The 11,561-nt window shown below is 45.3% G+C and overlaps 1 protein-coding gene across 1 annotated transcript; it reads left to right on the forward strand.

Moving 5' to 3' along the window:
* The first annotated feature begins 5,092 nt into the window (after nucleotides 1–5,092).
* Nucleotides 5,093–11,199, forward strand: LOC117703782 (BPI fold-containing family A member 5). Its single transcript, XM_034495612.2, has 9 exons — nucleotides 5,093–5,252; nucleotides 6,080–6,305; nucleotides 6,722–6,878; nucleotides 8,122–8,229; nucleotides 8,531–8,680; nucleotides 9,687–9,765; nucleotides 10,026–10,089; nucleotides 10,437–10,506; nucleotides 11,026–11,199. Exons 2-8 carry the CDS (start codon nucleotides 6,092–6,094, stop codon nucleotides 10,475–10,477), a joined length of 813 nt encoding a protein of 270 aa, XP_034351503.1. The 5' UTR covers nucleotides 5,093–5,252; nucleotides 6,080–6,091; the 3' UTR covers nucleotides 10,478–10,506; nucleotides 11,026–11,199.
* Nucleotides 11,200–11,561: the final 362 nt, after the last annotated feature.

The following is an 11,561-nucleotide window of genomic DNA, read 5'->3' on the forward strand; positions in this document are numbered from 1 at the left end:
ACACACAATGATGCACTAAGTTCTGCATTACTGGGATCTTTGGTGTTATTTATTCACCATAATCTTATCTGCTGTACCTCAGGAACCACTCTGTTACCTCATATCAATTACTTGGTAACCCTTCAAATAAATAATTTCATAACCCACCGGAATTGTATATGTGCCAGTTATATGGATGATAAAGTCTGGCTCTGCTTGGGAGACTCTGCCCCGTGTCCTTGAGCATGCCTCACTTTCTATCCTGAATGCCTCCTCTTCTCGTAACTCTCATGTGTAAATCTGTGACCTAATAGTCTCCTTTTAACCAACTCCAACTCTGCCTCACATAAGCTCCTAATGAAATCCAAGGATCCAGTTTCACATGAGTGCAGAGCCTGAGGAGGAAAAGAAAGTCTGTAAGCTGCTGCAGGCAACAGCATTGAGCAGGGGCTCCACTATGATGCACTAAGTTCTGCATCACTGGAATCTTTGGTGTTATTTATTCACCATAATCTTGTCTAAGTATAGATGTGGGTGGGAGAAATGGCTCAGTGGTTAAGAGCACTGGCTGCTCTCCCAGAGGACCCATGTTCAATTCCCAGCAAACACATGGCAGCTCACAACTGTCTGAAACTCCAGTTACAGGGGATCTGGCACTCTTACACGGACATACATGCAGGCAAAATACCAATGCACATTTTTTTTAAAAAAAATTTTTTTAAGTATTTAAAGATATGAAAGTGTCCCAGGCCCGAGGCTCATTTTTAACCTAGCCAACCAAAGAGTCAAAACACAGTATGCAAAAGACTGTCTCTTTCAATATGACCAAGCAGCCACACACTACAAAGAAGCTTACAGAATTAGTTGGGAAAAGTCATTAGACAATACCTAAAACAACAGTAACAACAACAAAAAGAAAACTCTGGAAAGGAGGAATAATCCAATTTGCAAAGTGGTTGCATTATATTTTTAAACACAAGACAGAGAGATACAAGTCAGGAGCTGTAGAAATGGCTCACTAGTTAAGAACACTTATTGCTCTTCTGAAGGACCTGATTTTGGTTCCCAGCCTCCACATGGTGGCTCACAACCATCTGTAATTCCAGTTCCAGGGGATCTGATGACCTTTTCTGGCCTCTGTTAGCATTGTGTGTATGTGGTACACATAGGCATACCCAGATAAAACATTCACCCATGTAAAATATAATAATAACTGTTTTATTTTTTAAAGGTATGAGACACACAAAGAAACAAGAAAATATGACTCCTACATTTGAAAATTAGCCAAGGATCCCCAGACAGTGAAATGAACGACACAAAGACTTAAATTTCCATTTTGAATTTATTCAATAAACACGCATCTAAGAAATTGTTTCCATCACTGTTCTATTGCTGTCCTTAAAAACTATGATGAAAGCAACTTACAAAAGGAAGCATTTATCTGGGGGCTTGCCTAGGGTTTCAGAAGATGAGACCTTGATTGTCATGGCAGGAAGCATGGCAGCAGGCAGCCAAGCACGGCTCTGGAGCACTAGCTGAGAGCTCACAACTGATGCAAACATTTCAGGAGGCAGACAAAAGTTCTTCCACAAGTGTTCACGCATACTTACATCCATGCATATATACCCACTCGTGTATGTATAGATGAACATACAGACAGACAAACAAATGCATATATACATTTGGTGGATGGGGCTGAGCCCTAAATGCCATACTTTATTCCTTCTCTCTGACCTTCTTATACCTTCTCAGACAAAAGTTCTTTATAAAATTACCTCATAGATAAAATGTTAGACAAAAGGGGAGTTACAGAAGGATGTCAAGAGTAAGTTCAAAGCAGTGTTTCATTCTATAAGCTCATTATAAGTTCAAAGCAACAGTTTCACATAGCTTTGCTTTATCATAGTGCACACCTGTGGTTTCATCCTTGGACCTGACCTACGATGAATGTTTTCCCTTGATCACAAATCTGTCCCAAGCCTATTTCTCTTCTTAGTATAATTTATGAAAGCTTATCATGCAGCCTTTACTTACTATTCCATGAGGAAGGGACACATTCTATTCTTGATTCCAACTTTATTACATCTTTCTGGCAAAACAACTAAAACCATCTCATTAAACTTTCTTCTTAAAATTATTTTAATCAAATCAGGAATGCTATAAAAGTCATTAATTCATCTAAACAGCATTAATTCATGAGAGTTAATCTTCGTGTTGACCTGTAGGAAATTTTCCCAATAGGGTGGGCTGATGCCCAGAAATCATTAGGTCATGTAATAGTGGCAGGAAAAGCATATCAGCAACAAGAAGCAATTCTAGGATGAAGTCTCTGGGGCTGTGCCTCTCCAGAATGCACCCATTGCTGTCATATAAAACGGGTCATCTCCAGGAAACTCACTTGCTTGCCATAGCTCTTCCTAGTTGGCTTCTGTCACGACATGACCAAAGACAACTCAAAGGCAAAAAGTCTCTTTGAGCTTGTGGCTGCAGGAGAGTCTACGATGCTGGGGGAGACATGGCAGCAGATAGCTGGAGCAGGGAACCAGCTAATCACATTTCTAACAACATGTAGGAATTGAAGAGAATGAATTGCAAGTAAGATGACAGTATAGAATCTCAAGCCCACTTCCAGGGGTGTACTTCCTCCGGCAAGGATCCTTCTCCTTAAAGTTCCATGACTTCCTTAAGCAGTGCCATCAACCAAGGTCAAATGTTTGGATTTGTGAGCCTATGGGGAACCTTTGCATTCAAACAACCACAGCCCTGTACAACATAATGGAATACGGTGAAGGTATTGGCACCTGACTGGTCTAATTACAAAGGAACCAAAGACAGACAATATTTACATGAGAAGTTTATTCTTGGCGTGATGATGCAGTTAACACTGGCCCCAAAAGAAGGTCACAGAGGAAGCTGCTCTCACTGTGCTGCTCCACAATCTGGAACCAGTCAACATCTTCCTGGAAGACAAGCAAAACATCAAGCTCAGGGACTCTGGGTTAGCTAGACTATTCAATCATGATAACTATTTTAAACATCTGTCGACACACCTTATTACATGTCTTCTGAACAAATAAGCCTTCTCTACTTATCATGGAAAATCAGATATCTGGTCCCTGGGTTGTTTGGCCTATCAGTTATGTGCATTGTTGCCTCCAACTACTGTTTTTAACCAGAAAGAAATATATAGAAAAATCTGTAGGCAGATTCAGGCGAATCCCAGGCGTGGCTCTGATGAGATGAATGCTATCACTATGGGGATATTAAACAGAAAGGGTTGCCATGGACATCCTTGGGAACTGTCTGATGTCTCCACTGACAGTAAACACACAAAGAGAACATTTTGAGAGGGTGACTCTTAGGACCCCTTCAGTGTTGCAGGCTTCCAGCCCCAAGCTGAGGGACCTGAAACTGGGGGAAAGGCAGCTATAAAGGCAAAAACCAGATGGCAAAGCTAAAGGAGGAAGTCCAGGGCAGAAGGAACATGAATAGCACATTCAAGGGAGACCAGACATCTTCTAAATGTTTAATTATGGATGTGGGAGGTATGCATTTGTATACATAAGTACAGTTGCCCATAAAGGCCAGAACACACTATCTGATCATCTGGAGCCTGGGTTACAGGTGATTGTAAGCTGGCCAACACGATGGGTGCTGGGAACTGAACCTGTCTCCCACCAGAGCAGCAAGTGCTCTTAGCTGCTAAGCCATCTCTTCTGTCCCAGCCCAGAGATCCTTGACCCTCCATCCCCAATAATTAAGAAGAAAGCTCATTTTGCTGTGAAAAGTAAAGGAGATAGTGAGAAATGGGAATGCAGAGAACACTCGCTTCCAACCTAAGTACAAGGACCAAAGAGCCCACTTGCTGCCCAGCCACACTCAAGCAGTTAAATATTGGAAGACCTAAGCAGATGGATTCTGTGAACTAGGCCAGGAGAAAGAAGAGAGAGAGAGAGAGAGAGAGAGAGAGAGAGAGAGAGAGAGAGAGAGAAAGAGAGAGAGAGAGAGAGAGAGAGACGCTGTTGAAGTCCTGATGTGCTAAAGGAACAAAACCAATAGATGAGATGATGTATACAAATTGATGTATACAAATACCCACATTGCACAGCTCCCAAACCTCTGTAACCTCAGCTCCAAGAGCTCCAATACCCTCTTCTGGTCTCTATGGGTATCCAAACACACGTGTACATACACACTCCATAACACATATGCACAGATATGTGGGAATACATGCATGAATAAAATAACATATAAACATACATGCTCACATGATTATGTGCATCATATGTGTGCATATGACAGAGGAAACACTAGGCACTAGGTCTGCTAGAATTAGAGTTTACGGGGTAGGTGCCAGAACCCAAACCTGGGTCCTTTCCAAGAACCATAAACACTCTTAGCTAGTAAGCTATCTCCAGAGATAATAAGCTGTCTCCCCAAATAAATATTTATTAGAAGTGGGAGGCATGATGTGGGAAATCAGGCAAGCAAATGTGAGGAGGCCATCTCCATTTCTCAGGACACTGCTTAGGAGAAAGACCAAGTATGAATGTCCCTCCGTCCTGCTGCCACCTCATGTTTGAGCCCCAGTTCTTACTGTCAAAGCTTGCCTCCATCCACAGGATTCTGAGGGCCTGGCACATGTTCGGTGCTGCTATTGTTTGTATGTTATTATGACTCCTGGCTCTGCCCTGTCCTTTCTGGGTCACTTGTCCTAACCAGAACTCAGTTTTTTCCTCTGTAAACAGGAAGCATCCTTACCAGGAATAGTGTGAAGACCTACACACATGCATGTACACACACACATGCACCTACACGCACATGTGCATAGAACTGAGGGATAGATCAGAGCTGGGAAGGCCACATGTAGTACGAGCAAAGTGTCACCAAATGGAGAGAAAGAGCACAACCGGGGAAGGGTGAGACTGGGAGCTCCTGGCACGGCTCCCTTGGCTGCTCCCCTCACATTCCAAACTTGATCTTCCTGACACCCATGGGCATGGACCATGAAGTCTTTAATAACCTGCCTTCTCGAGTTTTCTTGTTTAGCTTGTGAACAAATAGCTGACTTGACTCATCTGTTCGTGTGATTGGTAATTACTCACTTTGCAGAACCGTGAGAGACACGAGCCGATTGCAGAATTTGGGATTATCTAGAAACCCATCATCTAATTTCACGTTTCCTAATTCCTGTTCTATAAAAGGCTATCACCTCCTCAGCAGAAACAGGTAGAGGAGGAGCCCAGGACGGCCACTGAGATCTTGAGGCTCAGGTAAGAACTGACCCATCCTCTGTTCCACCACTCTGGGTAGCAGGAGGCTAGGGCTTTACTGCTGCCGGATGGTGCTGTCACTCACTGGGGACATAACAACAAAAATAAACATTGATACCCTTATCGGGAGCAAGGACTGGCCATTTCCTAGACAGAGAAGCATTGATAAAGCAGTGAGCTCACTCAATGTACCCTAAGTAAAAACTAGAGAGAAGACATTTTAACAAGGTGACCATCATGGGGTGAGAGGCTGCTTGTGGTCATGTGAACCTTTTGGCTCTTAATGATATCCACAAGCCATCATGGCCTGAAAACAGACCAAAGAACCATCTCTTAGTAGAGATGATGGCCGAGGAGTTCAGATCTTCGGCCTCTGTTATGAGAAAGCTTCTTTATCCACACTGAAGAACAGGCTGAGGGCAATGGGTCAGGCCACCACAGACACATCCTACAGCACCACAGTAAACCTGATGATACCTTAATTAAACAGAAGCTTCTGGGCCAGGCAGGAATGGCTTCAGAGCCTCTCACAGCTGCAACTAGTGACCTTGGGGAAAACTGCCTAGAGTCACTAGGCCTGTGCTCCAACTGTGCAGTAGGGATTGTCTGTGCCCACATCTGAGGATGTGGTGACAATAAAGTTGGTGACTGAATGCATCAGCCTGTAGCCTGGGACAGACTACTGTGGCAGTGTTAGCTATTATTGCTAGTTATCAGACCCTGGGGTCAGGGGGAACAATGGCAATCCCATCCCCTGGGGATATGGCATGCAGTACAGAGAATCCTCTGATATCTGTACCACAGAGAACTTGTCATTCTGTCTGCAGACACCAAGAGAGATGTTTCTAGTTGGGAGCCTCGTTGTCCTCTGTGGGCTGCTGGCCCAGGGCACAGCCCAGCTGGCAGACCTGCCCTACTCCCTATGCCAAGATCTGCCCATGTCCATGGGCCACTGCCGGTCCTTGCATGTGGGCCAGACCATGCCCTACTATGGAATGACTCCAGTCGTGACTACGTATCCTTCAGACCATCTTGCTAGAAACTTCAGAGACGGTAAGTGAGTCTTTGACAGTCTCTTTCAAGTAGGGGTGTGTGTGTGTGTGTGTGTGTGTGTGTGTGTGTGTGTGTGTGTGTTTTATGTAGATGCTCTAGTCTATCCAACTTCTCAATTATAGGAAGGGAATCATCGGTGAGAAAGGAGGCGAGCAGCAGGTCTCAACCTTCTTAATGATGCAACTCTTTAGTACAATTCCTCCTGTTATGATGACCCCCAACTCTTAAAATTATCTTCTTATTACTTCTTAACTGTAACTTTGCTACTGTTGTGATTCATAATGTAAATATCTGTGTTTTCTGATGGTGTTAGGCAAGGTCTTCACCTCAAATCCCCAAAGGGGTCTTCACCCATAGGCTGAGAACCACTGCACTAGCGTTAGCAGATAAAACCCCTGAGATTCTGTGCTTTGTAGCTTTCAGACAAGGCCTGCTGTCTGGGGGGATCCTGAGCTTTCTGGAACATATACCACTCTTGAACTACGTGAGACCTGCAGGAAGCAATACTGGTGGCCTGGTCGGGGTGCTCGGAAAAGTGATTTCATCAATCCCTCTCTTGAACAACATCCTTGAGTGAGTTACCTAAAGTAGAAATTCCATCCCTGCCAGTGATTGAAGACCTGTCAACCCCAAGCAGCAGCCAAACAGAAGAAGAGGGATGGGCTAAAGATGGACCCAGGGCTCATCCCCAGGCTTCTCTTCACTCTGGAAGGAACAATGGCTCTTTTGCATCTATGGTTGCCCCCAGTCCTAAGGCACATCCTGGGCACCAGAAGCTACTATCCCTGTGACAAGCCTTCCATGTCAGCTCCATAATCCCCGGTTCTTAAATGGAAAAACTGAGGCACAGAGATGTGTCCATACTCACATCGCTAGAGTGATGCAGTCAGGAATCTAGCTCACAGAAGCTCCAAGCTTTGCCATCCACTGTGGTCACTGTGTCTATCCCACCAAGGGAATGTGAATGGTCACTAGGCTACCCTCCTCATCTGTATCAACTGTGCCTGAGACCTGACATGGTGCTTCCCATGACAGCTTCCTAGGCACAAAGCCACAATGGGGAGCTTGTTGATCTGACCACACACTCAAGCCTGAGTCCTTAGTAAGACTGGACCCAAGCCATTGCCAAGATTCCTAACCTCCCGGGCCTTTGCTTCCTGACCTAGAGACAGTCAGACAGACTTCAGTGCTGGATGACCTGAGGTCAGGGACCTTGTCTCCTGGGTTTGATTTCTCCATCTGTGAGGTGGAGAGAAAGACTCTGGAGAAGACCAGGGAAGGTAAATAGGACACCATAGATGGATCAGAGAAGGCTTCTTCCCACCCTTTCTCATTCTTTCCAACTTCCTGAATCTTAAAGGTCATGACAGGTTGAGTAATTTCCACCCTGCCTCTTATGCAGGATTTATTCTGGTTGCCCATGTATCTTCTCTGTGTGTATTGACAGTCCACCCTTCCTTTCATCTGACCACTCCCCTTCCATCCACCCTCCCACATATCCAATTACTAATCTTTCTACCAACTTAAAAGTCAGCCTCTTTCTTTGAAGAGCTCTCAACTAGTACACCCAAGTCCCTTTCCTCAAATATCTCCTGGACTCAAGCTAAACAGAGGTCTGGGTATGTTGGGATCTGATCCAGAAGGAAGTTGGAAATGATAGGGAATGTGGCTCAGAACCCAGGGTGGTTCTGACTCCAAGACTGTCCTCACATCTTCCTCATCTCAGGTGGTCAGCTCTCCCTCTGTAGTGAGTAAATTTAATTTAAGCTGGTTCCCATGTCTGAGACTTAACATGCTAATGTTTCTTCCTGGCCAGCATAAAAGTCACTAATCCCCAGCTACTGGAAATCGGTCTTGTGCAGAGCTATGATTTCCACCGCCTCTATGTCACCATCCCACTGGGCTTTGATCTCAAAGTGAACACGTGAGTAGGTCTCAAGGCGGGTAGGGATGGAGGATGACTCATAAAAGGAACTGGCTATGGAAAGCTGGAAAGGCCTGACCCTTGACCCTTACCTATTTGATGTTGTGTTGAACAAACTCAGGTCATGTGGAAAATACACTTGACCTCTCTGAGCCTTGATTTCCCCTAATGGGAACAGAGATCAATATCACTGTGGCAAAACGAAGTAAGGTGAGGCTGACACTCCTGCCAAGAAGAAATCCTCTACCTTGAGATGTGAGAGGCCAGATGCCAATAGAGCTGTTTCTGCCTTCTCTGTCAGACTGTTGGTTGGAAATCTGTTGGAGCTGTCTGTGAAGCTGGACGTCACTGCAGAAGTCTATGCTGTGAGAGATACTTACGGGAGGAGCCGTCTGGTCATTGGTGACTGTATTTACCCTCCCGGCAGCTTGCGTATCTCCTTGCTTAATAGGTAAGGTCATGGGTGGGCTTCTCCTGCCCAGGGATAGTTGGGTAAAAGATGGAACAAAGGAAGGATGAATGAATAAGAGGACAGAAAGAAAGCTGTGTTGGGGGAGGAAGTGTGGATAGATGGATGGATGGATAGATGGATGGTTGGATGGATGGTGGCTGGATGGATGGGTGAATGGATGGGTGGATGGGTGGATGGGTATATGGATGGATGAGTGGGCAGATGGATGTTTGGATGGATGTATGGATGGATGGATGGATGGATGGATGGATGGATGGATGGATAGGCTGATGGATGGGTAGATAGATAGATGAGTGGATGAGTGGATGAGTAGATGGATGAGTGGGCAGATGGATGGATGGATAGATTAGTAAATGGATAAATAAATGCTTACTTACCCCATATTAAACTAAAATAACCAATTTAATGTTGGATAGGCCATATAGAATATGGTTTAAGACCACCTTTTATAACCTGATGGAGAGAATCAGAGAGCCTCTGACATGAACCTGATCAGTGTTCCTCAAATTTGGTCCCAACTTGTTTATCTTAACACAAGACTACATGATATTATTAATAGAATCCTACTAAGAGGTATTAGATGTAGCACCCATTTTGATTGCTTGTTCCAGTTCCTGTCACATGGGAAGGCCAAGGCATACATACTGTATAGGGCCTGTTCATAGCATGGCTCAAATTTACTGAACACATATATTGGGCTTTGTGTGTATTGTTTCATCAAGTCTCCATGACAACTGCATGCTAAGTACTTTTCATGCATCCATGTATTCCACAGTCTTGTCCCTGAAGTGTGTTTGTTCTGTGCTCATCTGTGCATGCACGGCTGGGTTGGGTGTAACTCTCTTAACCTAAGATCCTTGCTGCTCATCTGTCATGGACAGAAGTGGGGAAGGCCTGGTCTCAGTTATAGTATGCATAATGGCTCCTGAACTTCTCCAGCCCAATCTCAAGCTTCTGAGTCACATCCATGCCTTTTCTCTTCCAGACTTGGTCCCCTGCAAAACCTTATAGACAGCCTCACAGACATCTTGACTAGAGTCATTCCTGGTCTGGTGCAGGGTGTGGTAAGTGACAGTCCCCTACTTCATGGGTCTTAGAGTTCTTAAGCTGAGCTACTCTGTCTGAAAACTGTCCATCCATCAGTCCATCTGTCTTATGAGCCAGCTGTCTGTGTTCATTCTTTCTACTCCTCCAAACACAGTTGGTTGGCTTCTTATGGGCTGTAGAAAGTATTACTGGATATATTCCACCATAAGCCTGCCGCTTCTCCTAGGGTCTCCTTGCAGGAGGTCCTGTGCCTAACTCCCCTCTCTACCATGGTCAGGTGTGTCCTCTGGTCAATGGGGTTCTCAGCCTCTTGGATGTCACCCTAGCACATGATCTCGCTGGTAAGTGCTATTTCCAAGTCCCATCTCCCTCTAAGGAAGCATTAGTTTCCCACAAGTTTTGTACCCACACACCATGGAACAACCAGGTCTTGTTAGCCACACCCCTCCTAGATTGGGGTGTCTTTGTTTCCATGGATGATCCAGATGGGTTTGGGGTAATGTCTGTTTCCTACTTAGCCTGACCTGAAAGCAGCTGGGCTGACTGGAGGTGGGGGTGGGGGGACTAGTGCTTCCCAACATGTCTAGGTGTGGTGAACATGGCTGGTGCTCCAGAGCCTCAGGAAGCACTCAGGCTCTCCTTGGACTCCTTTGCTTCCAGATCACAACTTTAGCTATTTCTTTTCTAGATGTGCTGCTCCGTGGAGTACAAATTGTCATTAAGGCCTAAGCCTTCCAAGAAAGCTCTCTGCTGTGATGGTAAATGCTGCTTCCATTCTCCGCGATTTGTGGATGAGCTGTCATCCTCTAGGACAGGGAAGCGAGGATCCTGAGACAGCAGCACCACTCTGAGCAGTAGGCCTTTAACACATGGGTCTGGAGGAAAGATGCTAGATCCAAGTTATAGCAATACCCAAGGAAAGAGACAAACATGGACATAGACACACAAAGATGCACCAAATCTCTAGAATAACTGACAGACGTGGAGATGGACTGGAACCACATACACCTTAAAAGAGAAATATATGTGGTTATGGGTACACACTCCAGCACATAGACATGACAGCCAAACCCTCATTCACAGGGCACACTACAGACTCACTAGCCAAGTCCCTATGGTTAAACAGACACACATTCCAACACATGCACAAGGAGCTGTAGAGACAGCCTGGGGTCTGAGCATGCTCTTGTCTCTCAGAGGGACAGTTCCTAACAGGACAGCACTAGTGAGAATCACTGACCTCAGCCTTCCTCCTGATTGAACTCTTCTTCCAACAGAACCCTTTCTTGCTGCTTCATCCTCTCCCTCCTGCCCAGCTTACGTGGCTCACAGAAGGGAGCCCCATGTCCTGAAAAATGGCATGGCCACCTTTACAAGGAACCCGCTCTCCTCCTTTCTCAGCTTTGATGGATATTCCATGTTCATCACTAAATAAAATGATTCCTCTTCTACACTGAGGTCTTCTGTTCCTCCCATCACTTGAGAGGCTCCAGAAAGTCTTGACTAAGGTGGTCAGGGTCCTACAAGAGCTGAACCTCTCATATCACAGGAGTGAGAGTTATCAACGAACAGCTGAGGGCTTGGGTCTGGGTAAACGTGGATTTGGGGTGACTGCCTTCCTGTTCTCACAAAGTATACATGAGGAAACTAGGAGTGCATAACCACTCAGGCATAGATGTAAACACAGTATTATCACACAAAACGTGATGTGGAAAATGAGGATGTCTAAGAGCTGGGCAGGGTGTGTGCTGACATATGCGGCTCAGGTCTACATCTCTGGCTGGGGATCCCAGGTGTCTTTCTTGAGGCTTAT

Source organism: Arvicanthis niloticus, chromosome 2 (genome assembly GCF_011762505.2).
Source record: "Arvicanthis niloticus isolate mArvNil1 chromosome 2, mArvNil1.pat.X, whole genome shotgun sequence".
Taxonomy (NCBI): Eukaryota; Metazoa; Chordata; class Mammalia; order Rodentia; family Muridae; genus Arvicanthis; species Arvicanthis niloticus.